The sequence below is a fragment of the Staurois parvus genome, unplaced genomic scaffold (genome assembly GCF_062004578.1).
Source record: "Staurois parvus isolate SC_StPar_1 unplaced genomic scaffold, SC_StPar_1.0 ptg000207l, whole genome shotgun sequence".
Classification (NCBI taxonomy): domain Eukaryota; kingdom Metazoa; phylum Chordata; class Amphibia; order Anura; family Ranidae; genus Staurois; species Staurois parvus.
The window spans coordinates 9,731,228-9,743,825 of NW_028318003.1; the positions used below are offsets into that span (position 1 = coordinate 9,731,228).

Here is a 12,598-nt window from a genome sequence, read left to right on the forward strand (position 1 = left end):
AACAACCCAAATGTAGGATTTTATTTTACTTTCACTTTCAATGATAATTGTAAACAGGACACATAATGACAGTGAATCTCACTTATGGGGTTACAGACAGTAAAAAAAAACCTGACAGGAGTTCTAATACATGTCTACTCATTCCAAAAACTAGCAAAACGTTTTGTCTTTAGCTGCACTCTAATGTAATGTATTTATTGTTCATCACATGGGGTAAACTTTTTGTTTGTTTGAACCAGTATACCACAGTACACATGCCACTCTCACTCTACTGACAATAGCGCCCTTTATGGGGTGTTTATATACTGAGAGGTGGAGAACTCCCGGAAATGTCTCGCCGCTGTTGAGTGACGTATTTCCGCCCATACTTCCGTGTAAAGATACCAGCTTTTGCTGCCCGGCTGTAAGATGGAGGACGGGGTAGAGCAGCACTGTTTGTCTCCGAAGGATGGAAGTGACACTCCGAGTGAGCCGGTAACGGGGACTGCTGTATCCCCGGCCACGGAGGAGTCCGCGGGAGAGACGAAGCGGAAAAGTAAAGTGCTTGTACTGATAACACTGTATGACAGGCGGGGAGCTACAATAATATCAGGACACTTCCGCCCATCAGACGTAGTGTGCGGTGTATGGAGATCACAGATCACTGCTCCCCCTCCTGGGCTGTGTACACATCTCCCTACACCTGGACTGGAGGGCATCAGTCAGTCATGCTGTGTATGGGCGGATCAGCATTGCCCTCTTCTAGTGAGAGGGTGACAGGCAGGGGGATCCATCCTTCACTCACTGTAAGAGATCACACTGAGTGCCGGGTCATTTCTGGGGGGACTGGAAGCGTGACCTGACAGCTCTGCCTTTATTCTGGGCTGTGAGCAAAGGGGGCCCTAGGGTTGGTGTCACCCGGTGCGGTAACATGTGGTGTCACCCCTCTAGAGGAAGGAGCAGTGCCAGTGTAGCGGTAAAATGAGTATCCCGTGAAGATATGTATCCCCTGAAGCAACTGCACATGTGCCGGTTTCAGGCCGAAGAAGCCAATTTCTTTAGCACAGAGCCGGCGATCGGCTTCTTCGGCCTGAAGTACATGCGCAGTACTTTAGGAGATACTCATTTTACCACTACACTGGGGCAGCTATCACTGCCGGAATCCTGCACCCTCTGTGATGGTGTCACCCGGTGCGGCCAGCACCCCCCCCAGGGACACCACTGGCTGTGAGGACTGAGTAAGAGGAAGGCCACAATTGACAGCACTGCATGTGTAGTCCCAGTCGGGGGCACCTCTGCCGCTATGCCCCCCCCCCCCGGTAGAAGGTCCTTCAGTCAGTTGTCCCATGATGACTGTGTCCTGGCATTAGTACAGCAGGGAAAGCTTCAGTGTCCCAGTCCTAAAGCTGCCACTAGTCAGCCTGGAAAGTCACCGCAGTGAAAGCCTGCCCCCCCAATGCAGTGTGCACCCCCTGTGCTGCTGGAGGGCTGGATAGGAGCTCCTTGTGCCCCACATTGTTTAATTGGCAGAGCCAGTAATACTGTGCTACTGCTTCCAGGTTCTATGAAGGGACATGTGCTGACAGCTCTGTGATGGTGTCAGCACATCTCCATTCAAGTAGCTTGCAGATAATGGCACAGTGTAACAGGTGCCAGCAACTAAACACTCCTCTCCCACACTTCAGCAGTCACTGTGCAGGAAGTGATGTCACTGCAGACAGCAATCCGGGACACGGGGGTCTCTGAGTGCAGAAACTTTCTAAGCCAACCAGTAGTGCAGACTCAGGTGAGCTGAAAATGCTTCTGGTGGAAGTACCTGTAAAATGTATTCCTACCCTCTCATACTAAATCACTGTACTACTCTTCATACCACTTAACCCCCCCCCACATACTACTTCACCCCCCACCACCACTACTCTTCATACCACCTCACCCCCCCTACATACTACTTCACCCCCCACCACCACTACTCCTTCTCTTCATACCATCTCACCCCCCCTACATACTACTTCACCCCCCACCACCACTACTCCTCTTCATACCACCTCACCCCCCCTACATACTACTTCACCCCCCACCACCACTACTTCTCTTCATACCAACTCACCCCCCCCCTACATACTACTTCACCCCCCACAACCAGTACTCCTTCTCTTCATACCACCTCACCCCTCCCCCCTTCCCATCCACCAGCACCATCCTCATCATTCCTATGTCTCAAACCACCTGGACTCACTGTCATTTCCATCACCACTTCTACCCCTCATACTACCTCATCCTTCCCCACCACTCCTACCCCTCATACCACCGCACCCCACCACCACTACCCCTCACAGCACTTCACCCTCACCCTCCTCCACTCCTACTCTACCCCCCACTCCTGTCCCTCATACCACCACACCACTACTCTACCTCTCATACCACCTCCCCCTCCTCAACATTCCCCCCCCCCCCCCCTCATACCACTTCACCCTCCTCAACCGTCCCCACCAGCCCCTCATACCACCAGGTACGTGACCTGGTGGGTGTGGTGAGTTCCTGCATCTTTTCTTTGATTCTGGGATTTCTCTAAAGCAGAGCTCCCAAAAATGCAGCCTATGGGCTGGATGAAGCTTTTTGCTTGTCTTTTACTGGCTGTTCTTGGGGCACTATACCTTTTACTGACACCAATAATGGGGTACTATTCCTTCCACTGACATCAGTGATGAGACACTGTTCCATCCCCTGATGCCAATGGTGTGGCACTATTCCTCTAATCTACTAACCCAGAAATCAGGTTTAAAATAACCAGCAAATACAAAATGATGGTGGTGTCTATGTATATAAATTTGTACATGTAGGCATGGTAGCTAATTAGGAAGATGATAGGGACACTATTATATTGTGAGCTCTTTAGGGACAGGGACTGATATGAATTGTTCTGGGTGTAAAGTGCTGCATACTATGTCAGTTCAATAAATACAAGAAGAAATTACAAAGTAAAGATCTACACCTTCTGTTTCCTAGTTGATGTTCTGCTCAAGGCAGTTGGGGACACGCCAATCATGAAAAATAAAAAGTGGACTATCGAGAGAACACGTACAGTGCAAGGCCTAATGGACTTCATTAAAAAATACCTCAAGTTAGACTCTTCAGAGCAGCTGGTATGCTGTGTTTTTTTTTCTTTGTTTATAATGGCAGCATAATGATTTATTGTAAAACACTGACCCAGAATTTGTATGCAACTTCCCATAAAAAGGTTGACTTTTCCTTTTGTATTAGTGGTATTAAAGGCTCAGGTAAGGTAGCTACCTGCTCCCCAGGTCACACACCAGCCAAGTTCTTTCAGCTGGATATCATGGCTTTAGCTGATGCCACTTTTGAATGCAATAAGGGTTCATTTACGAACGTCAAATAATCTGCTCATTTTGGAAGGAAAGTTGAAAACTACACGGGGATATTTATCTGAATGTAGTGAAATTTCTCTTTACAAAGAATACATATTAAAGGGCTTTTTGCTTTGCACATGAATGAACATGGATGATAGAGGTCAGCAGCGCTTCATCTTATTCACGAAGCTCTGGGGAAAATTCTTTCTTTCCTTGCAAAATGAGCAGTCCTTTTGACTTTAGCAAATCAACCCCAATGTCTTAGGTGTGACTGAGGCATGCCACAATACTTGAGGGTTGCCTGTTGGTAAAATGTTTTCTCCTTCTTCAGGGGCTGCTTTTGAATGCTCCAAATCAGAGGTCTGATGTTTTGGCCACCCCAAATTAATGCTGGGAGAATGTATTTTTTTCTCTTTTAATCATAAATTTATTTTCTCCAGTAGTTCTTTTGGAGACACTGATCCCACCAATACTTGTCTAGAGATTAGATGTTAGTCTCTTTTTATTCTACATTTATTTCCTTTTTCTCTGACTTTTCATTTTTTTGATAGCATGTCATTTTTATTAGATCAAAAGATTGTTCCTTTATTTCACCTATATTATTAAATGCTCTGTTTCTGTATTTTTAACCATATTTATCTGAACAGAAGTGGCGAGGCTGTATTACTATAGGAGTGACTCTTCGATCAATAAACTGATTGAGGCTCCATGCACATTAGAAGCTGCTGTTAGCATGTTTTTTCTGCCTCTAGAAGCTTAATAGTGTTATGCGCCCATGCACACTTTAGGCTATTAGCATTTTTTGGAGCGTCGGCATCTGGGAACAGAAAAAAATAATTTTTGTAGAGTTTTTAGGAGCGTTTTTTCCAGCAGAAAATATGCTCCTAAACGCTACTACAATGTTACAAACAGCTATTTTCTAGCTTTTTTTTTCTCTCTACATGTATTTTAAACATACTAATAAAACACTAATGCTCCTGAACATTACTAAAATGCTACTAAAAAAATGCTGTTACCAGCGTTGTTTATATTGTGGTTTTTCCAGCTTAAAATAAACACCAGTGTGCATGGATTTTGTATATTCACTTTATATTTTCAAGTTATGTTAAAGGCAAATTTTTGTTTACTTTGATTACTCAGTCATATGCAGATAAAGTAAGTAAATAGGAATTTGAATTTCACATGAGTAAGGAAATTCATGGATAATTGAAGTGAAGATTCTCAACTCCTTTAGTAAATCAGCCTCTATGCAGTGGCGTCCAAGGCAGGTGCAGGGGGTGCGGTCCGCACAGGGTAACACCGGACCCGCTCCACAGAAAGGTAAGTTGTAAAGCAAGCCAACGATTCCCGCAGGATGGATCTGATCCATCCTGCAGGGATTGTCAGCTTTCTTTACAACTTACCTTTTCTTGGAGCAGGTCCGGTGTCACCCCATATAGGTTGCATACGGTGTATCGGCAAGATGTGTCTCCCATGTAGATATTTCCCCCTGAAGCAACTGCGCATGTCCCTGTTTCAGGCACGATCAATCGATGATAGAACTGCTATCATTGATTGATCGTGCCTGAAACCGGGACATGCGCAGTTGTCCCTGACCTGCTCCAAGAAAAGGTAAGTTGTAAAGGAAGCTGACAATCCCCGCAGGATGGATCGGATCTGCGGATTGAGCATAATGGATCGGAGTCTGATCCATTATGCTTAATCCACAGATCTGATCCATTCTGTGGGGATCGTCGGAGGGGGTGTCACCAAGTGTTACGCATCAGGTGACACCAACCCTAGGGATGCCTCTGCCTCTATGTATTATATTTCAGCATCTCTCTGTGAAAGCAGATACTATATATTGTGGCCATCGGATTTGCAATATATTCGCCCTTTTAAAACATACACATTGCCATTTCTGTTCTTAAATGTCAGGAACAACTAATATAAGCTATGGTGTTCTGCTGAGGTACGAGAGGCGATGACCAAAATCAAGTAGCATTTATCTCATGGTTAGCATAAAGCAGGAGCCTATCCAGGATGTTAACTGGACAGAGGCACAGGGACCTGACTTAAAATGTGAACATGAAATGAATATCTATAAGCCATCTTACCTTGTCACAGCGGGTATTGCATGATTGGACAGCTGCCTGTCCTCAATCGTGGTCAAGGTTTCTCTTGTAGATCAAGCATCTCTTTCCTATGTTCAAGGTTCCTCTTGTAAATCAAGCTCTTTCCTACATTCAAGGTGCAGTTCTGGAGTTCCAGTGATGTGCATCCTGTTTTAATGAATAATGAGCAATGTCACTTGTGAAAGGCCTTGTATGCTGTCCACAGCCAAGTGTCCACAATCAAAGTTGGGCAATTGGGACATTTTTCATAATTAAAAGCCTCAGTTTGATGAGCCTACGAAAATGTTCTATTAGATAAAAAGGTGTGTGTGATATAGAGGAATTATCGGTTTTCTGAATTTAATATTTTTTCCCTGATCATGCCCTCTATATTTTTCTTGCTGGACTTTATCTTAGGTCTATATATTATTTTTTCTTTGCTAAACTTTTATTTAATGTTTATGTTGAACATTATTCTGTTGTAGTTTTGTATGTACATTACCCTTATTATGACCAAGATAAAAAAAATGCAATAAATAAAATATTGAAATATTGCATATAATAATTTGTATATTGATTAAAGGATAATTTCACCTTTCTACTAAAAATAAAAACACTTTTTTGCAGGTAAAATAAAATTGCATTTATTTTTTGTAGTAGGAGCCTGTAAAGCATTATGCCAGTGATCAGCCAATCGCTGATTCTATGCAGGTCTTTCGCAGACTGTCGGTGTATCTGCTTGCTCATACATCCTGTATGGGCAAGCCGATACTTCTGATAGGAAGACTCCATGAACCACCACAGCGCTCGCAGCGCCATGGTACTTCATTGAGAACTACAAGCCAAGAGCCGCTAAGGCGGTCACTGTGAATGAAAGATACAGCCGTGTGGGCAGAGCCCTGCATGGCCGTGCTGGTTTTAAAAGGGACAGATTTTTTTTCCCTGTCACAGGGGAGGCTGGAGGAATCAGGCGGCAGCTGCAGGATTGGGAACATGCTACATGTAACATGTTCCCAAAAGTGAACTTTTGGGTCCATTTTATTTAAATATCTAAAAGTCTTCTTACACCTCCGGCATGTATGGGGGGGTGTAATACGTAGTCAATACAATTATCTTAACCTCCCTAGCTGTGTGATTATGTCCATATTTCTGCGCTGAAAGCGGTAAATTTTTTGGATGGAAATATGTCGTTTTTTTTATTGTAGGCCTGTAACTTTTAGGAATAACTCACTGAAATCTGTCCGAACAAGAGTCTAGTAAACATCCCGGGTATGATAAAATTTGAAACACGAAATCATAAATTATAATATAAATTATCATAAAAAATAATATAATAAATTTAATTCAATAATATAATCAAACCAAAAACACTGAAATTTGAAATATAGCTCCAAGTTCTCAGATCACTGAGCAAAGTCGCAAAATTGTTTTCAGTGTCTGATGATGAATTTCCCCACGAATCATCACTCAATTCTGCAAGTGGTTCTGATTTACTATCGCTGTTCTCTAGCTAGTCTAAAACCGCTTTTGACATAAAGGGACTGTTTTTGGACGCCATGGACGTTTCTCAGTATCCAGGCAGAAAGAACAGTAAAAATGCAGGCAGGGCACAGGACAAAGCACTAGAGACAAAATCTATGTGAAATGGTTTGATACAGTAATGTTATACTATGTAATTTTAGTGTATTAGTGAATGTCACTTTTTAAAATTGACATTTCCTGCTGGTTCCGGCCCCTGTACATCCCGACGCTCGCAGGGACCGGAAGATGGATGCCGGCATCGGCTGGAAGAGATGGCCGGGGACGCTGCAGGGGACACATCGCGGGAGCGCAGGACAAGGTAAGTGATCGAGGGAATCCCAGAGCAACGCTGCAGGGTAATCCCGAGTGTAGCTGATAATTAACCCCAAGCTACACTCGGGAATCCCGCCAGGGAGGTTAAGGATGAATTGTTCCCATGTAATAGTAGTGACAGGTCCTCCTGATGGAGACCTTGGTGTCTGTCAAACCCCTGATGTCTCCGTTTCCACTAGTCCAAGCAGACTGACGACAGAGAACACTTCTGGGTTAATCTGAGAATGAATGCACGGCTTACTCTTATTAGAAGACAACTATGCTCAGGATTGCTGATGTATCTACAAATTCTATGCCTTCAGAGAGGATGAGGATTATAAGAAAACATGTCCTCCCTCTTTGAGACATTTGGTAGGGCATTCTCACACTGACTTGCCTTTTTTTTTCTTGGGGGAGGGTTATTTGCAAATATTTTCCAAGGAATAATGAATGAAGTCTTCTGATTTGTCAATTCTGCTCCAGTGAACTCTCCTAAATTTTGTAACCTTTTAACAAGACATATGAGATGTGAAATGTCGTTGGTTGTTATGAGCTGCACATATTTCCTCTGTTTTAGAAGCATGCCTCATTATATGTAATAACGGTAGGTTATCTGTGCCTTTTATTGATTTATTCTTCTACATTTACAGTTTATCTATGTGAATCAGTCATTTGCTCCATCACCTGACCAAGAAGTTGGCGTCCTGTATGAGGTAAAACTATCTATATGCAATCAAACTGTATAATGGTGTCCATTGTTTCTTGGGGGCTGTATAAAACATTTTGGTAGCATAGCACAAAATCCCCAGTAACATATACTTACTAAAGATGGCCATACATGCAGTAAAGAGCCCCCATTGATTTGTCTAATTTCTGCACCCTAATGGTAATGTTTTCTTCCCTAGTGTTTTGGAAGTGATGGGAAACTTGTTTTACATTACTGTAAATCTCAAGCCTGGGGATGAAAGTCCAGTGGTTACTTCTCCTAGCACTGTTGCCTTTGTTGGTCACAAAGGTTTCTTCCACCGTTCTTCATGTGACTGCATGGTTGGAATGACCGGACTCCATTGAAGACACTTCTGTAGTTTTCTGTCCTTCATATGTGACCACAGTCTGTACAGCACTGCACAGAGGAACCTGTTATACCAAGACTGCAAATTTTTCTGGCCCAGCAAGACAGATGAATTTGTCAATTTTTCCTTATATTAGCACTTTTTAAAGACAAACATTTTTATACAGCTTTTTCTATATTGCTGTTTTGCTAGTAGAATTTTCTTTCCTCCATATCATGCATAATTTCAGCACTTATCCATGTTCATCGAATGGTCAACAAGTATGAAGATGGCTGAATAGCACAAGAGGAGTTCTGCAGAGGCATCTTGAATTGAAGGCACTTTAATTCCTACAGGAAGAATCAATGTGAATTCCGAGAACTTTGCTTTGCTGAGGGAGCTAGTTTCTTAAAGATTTCAGTCGTTTTAGGCTGAGGATAGGTTTTTGGTTGTATCTTTCAGTAGGATCGCCGAGCCGGAACTTGGGTATGTGTGGAAAAATGACCCGCTTTCCTTTGTTTTTTTTTTTTTTTTTAAATCTTGAAGCTTTCTTCAAATATAATTGTAAATGTTATTTACTGTTGTAGGCAAGTTTGTGAGTGTTGCTTTTTTGTTTTTTCACATTGCCTGTATTCTGGAGAAGGAGAAGGTTAGGCTCTTTGTATTTCCCCTCCACTTCCAGGGATTAAAACATTTATGAAGAAGAATATGCTAGTAGAGATGAGGATTGTGCTCACTGGAGACTGTTGCTGAGCTGTGCAGGAGAGTCACAAAGATGGCATATAGCACTAAGAGGTGTTGCCTTCCATCCCCTGCACCTGGCCATGTGAACTGGGTTATATGAAAATGGCAACCCAAAACTATGGCTACCTTGGCAACCTAGTAGGTTCTCTTCAGAAAGCATGAAAACCATCTCTGCTAATAAATTCATTGATGTATATTTTATTTCTGGGCATTAAATTATAACAACCTTTATACTGGGCCCCTAAATCTGTAGTGAGCCTCACCTCTTGCTTTCAGCATCCTAAAGCTGGCTATAGTTGGATCAAAATTTTGCTGGTTCAGCAGGACTGGTAGACTTTCGATCATTGTGTTGCCATCCCTGATTGACAGAAGTTAGTTGTTTGGTCAATGTCTGTTGAAGGGACATGTTAGAAACATTTGCCGATCAGCGTATTCTGACATCTGTAATAATAATATGACTTGGTGGTGGTGAAGAGTTGGAATTCCTCCACCTACTTTGCTAAAGCTGTCTATGGCCAGCTTTAGGCTGAGATCACACCCTTGTGTTGTGGTAACAGGCATTAGGCCACATGTGCACATTAGAGGGTTGTGGTGACAAAGTTAAATGGCACCCCAGTGAACTTAAGCAATGAACCTGCATTCAGGAGGGAGCCACAATGCACGGTAACCTACTACTAGGCATTGCTGTGTGTGGTGTTTCTAAAACGGGTCAGGTGTGTTTTCTTTGGCATTGGCTGCCCAGTCAAAGTTAATACCTTGCATGTTAATATGCAACACACAAGTGTGAAGCTGGCCTAAAAAGTGCTAAATGTGACTGATTATGCTAAATTTCTCTATATATTTTATAGAAAAAATGACAATAATCTGATTTTATGTCGTGTATAATGAGTGAGCATGTCAGTCAGCATAAATTACCAAATTGTAAAATGTAAATAAATCACCAGTCAGGAGTAACATGAAGTACTACTGTATAGTTTGAAATGCATGTCAAATATAAACAGAAATTGTACCATAAATCAATAAAGATTACACCATGTACCTGTGATGGCTGGTCCTTACTGCATTAAAAGCTTCTTGGCCACAGTCTCGTTCTTTCCTCTGTTATCAACTTTCACTTTACTTTCTACCTTTTGACACTTGTGTCTGCTCTGTAGCACCTTCCCCTTTATAATGTAATTTGGTGTAGAGCCTAGACTAATCCTTCTTGCCCAATTTGTGTATTCCACCTTTTACTGCCAACAGGTGTCCACCTTCTGCGAGTACACGGAAGCAGTATTTATAAAGTCATCTTAACATATACATAACAGCAACCACAGTGAGCTAATCAAATAGAATGCAAGGGAAATTAGTACCTGCCATCATCTTGTACTTGGTAATGTCATTTAATAAGCAGTATGGTAAGATGTCAAAACCCTGTATTATCCTTTAAAAAAGGTTAATCCAACACAAGTGTATAATGCCTGTTATAATGGCACTGTGTCTGTACAAAACCACAATTCAGACTAATTGGGAAATATGCTGCCAAAGCCACGGTGGCAGGGAGCGTCTAGTTTCTATAGTAATGTGTGGACTGTGCAGAGCAGCAGCCTCCATGAAGTAGCACACCTGGGCATAACATCAAGAAAGAATTTAAATATCTGCCTACTGCATAGTAATGGCACCAAGTGTCCATTGCATCTCATTCTGGACATGGCTTCTTGTTGCTAAGCAACTCTTGACAGTGGTTTGAGAAGCTGGATCTGAGGTTTTCGAGCACTGATGTAAGAAGATTTTTTTTTGTGGCTCCCAATTTTAGAACTACAGCTTTAATGGCCTTTTGTTGCTATTCGGCGGATGCATCTGATTATCATGAACAGAATCTTTTAATTTAAAAAGCTGGATGGCAGATCCGCAGTGCATTACACCAAATGCATATGTAAATGACTTGAATAGAACTTCTGTGTGATCATGTAGGTTGCTACCCAATAATATACCAGTTTATTACCTGTTCCAAAACACCATTTCTTGATTCACTTTTTCCCCCTGTATATAATATGCAAACTTTTGCATATGTATACAAGAAGCTGATAATCTTGTGCAGAAGCTAGCTGACCCCTTGATGAAGCGATATTAAACCCAAAAACAATTATTATCTTGCAGCTTAAAATAGTTAGATGCAGTGCTTACTTTCCTTCTTTTTTTTTTTTTCCCTTCCTGATTTTCCCTTTTATTTTCACTGGGTGATCCAGCCACTAAGTTGTTTTTCATCTTCCTTTAAAAAATATACTAAAGCTTCTTTGTTATTTTATTTAAAAAAAACGTTATACTTACCTGCTCTGTATGGTAATGTTGCACACAGCTGATCTGATCCTCTTCTTTTTGGATCCCCTGCCGGCTCTCTGGTTCTTTCCCCTCGAGCAGTGCCCCTAGAGTAAGCTGCTTGCCCTGGGGGCACCGCTACGTGCTTGCTCCTGAGTCGCTGCTCTGTATGTCCATAACACGCTGTGGCTTGATATTCCTCCCAACCCGCTCTCTCCTCATATAATGCATGAAGGTAAAAAAAAAAAACCTTGAGCCTTTAGAACCACTTTAAGAGACCAGGCTGTTCAGCAAAAGTGTCAGAGTTGAGACAAACTTTTTTTGGCTGAAAGGTTAGAATGGTCAGTTTGTATTCCTTTTATGTAAAACCTTTATCCCAATAGGCAAAAAACTGTTGCTGTAACTGCTTGAAAAGGGGTTAGCTGGAGTTTGGCTTTAATTGGTTAGTCAAGCCCATCAAATGCCAACCAGACATGGATTGAAATGTGGCTGGTTCAGCAGGGAGTGGATGAATTTCCATCCTGTATAGACATGGAGGTTGTACATAAGTCAGTCTACTGATCAACTTCAGTACAAACGCCGTCTTATTTCCGTGATCGATCAGTGCTGCAATAATAATCAGTGTATTCTGATGGTGTGGAAGCCTTTCTGCTGTCAGAATACTATATCTCAGCAGGCAGACATCCCCCATCCACATCAATTGTCTGGACGGGGTAATCGAGTTAGGATTTTTTTTTTTTTTTGTTATTATTATTATAATACAGGATTTATATAGCACCAACAGTTTGCACAGCGCTTTACAATATAAAGGGAGACAGTATAATTACAATACAGTTCAGTAGAGAAGGAATAGGAAGGCCCTGCTCATGGAGCTTACAATCTAAAGGAAGAGGGAGATTGTACAAAAGGTGATAGCTGCGGGGGATGATCTGATGGAGGTGACTCAAGTACAGTTTTTAGGCAGAGGTGGGGTAGGCCTCCCTGAATAAGTAAGTTTACAAAGATCGCCTCAAGGCAGACAGGGAGGGGGCTGACTAGACATACTGGGGTAGGAAGTCCCAGAGGAAAGGAGACGCTCTGGAGAAGTCCTTGAGGAGGCAAGCATGGGTGGAGGTGACAAGAGAGCTAGAGACCAAGGTGTCTTGGGAGCAGCGGAGTGGGTTGAATGATTTGTCATTCAACTTCTGGTTAAACAAGAAATGTTGACTTTTCTATGGGCTGCCTAAATCTT

The 12,598-nt window shown here is 42.4% G+C and overlaps 1 protein-coding gene across 1 annotated transcript; it reads left to right on the plus strand.

The window, feature by feature from the left end:
* The first annotated feature begins 373 nt into the window (after positions 1 to 373).
* On the plus strand, positions 374 to 10,112 carry ATG12 (autophagy related 12). Its single transcript, XM_089678636.1, has 4 exons — positions 374 to 535; positions 2,986 to 3,122; positions 7,924 to 7,986; positions 8,179 to 10,112. Exons 1-4 carry the CDS (start codon positions 409 to 411, stop codon positions 8,236 to 8,238), a joined length of 387 nt encoding a protein of 128 aa, XP_089534762.1. The 5' UTR covers positions 374 to 408; the 3' UTR covers positions 8,239 to 10,112.
* The last annotated feature ends 2,486 nt before the right edge of the window (positions 10,113 to 12,598 follow it).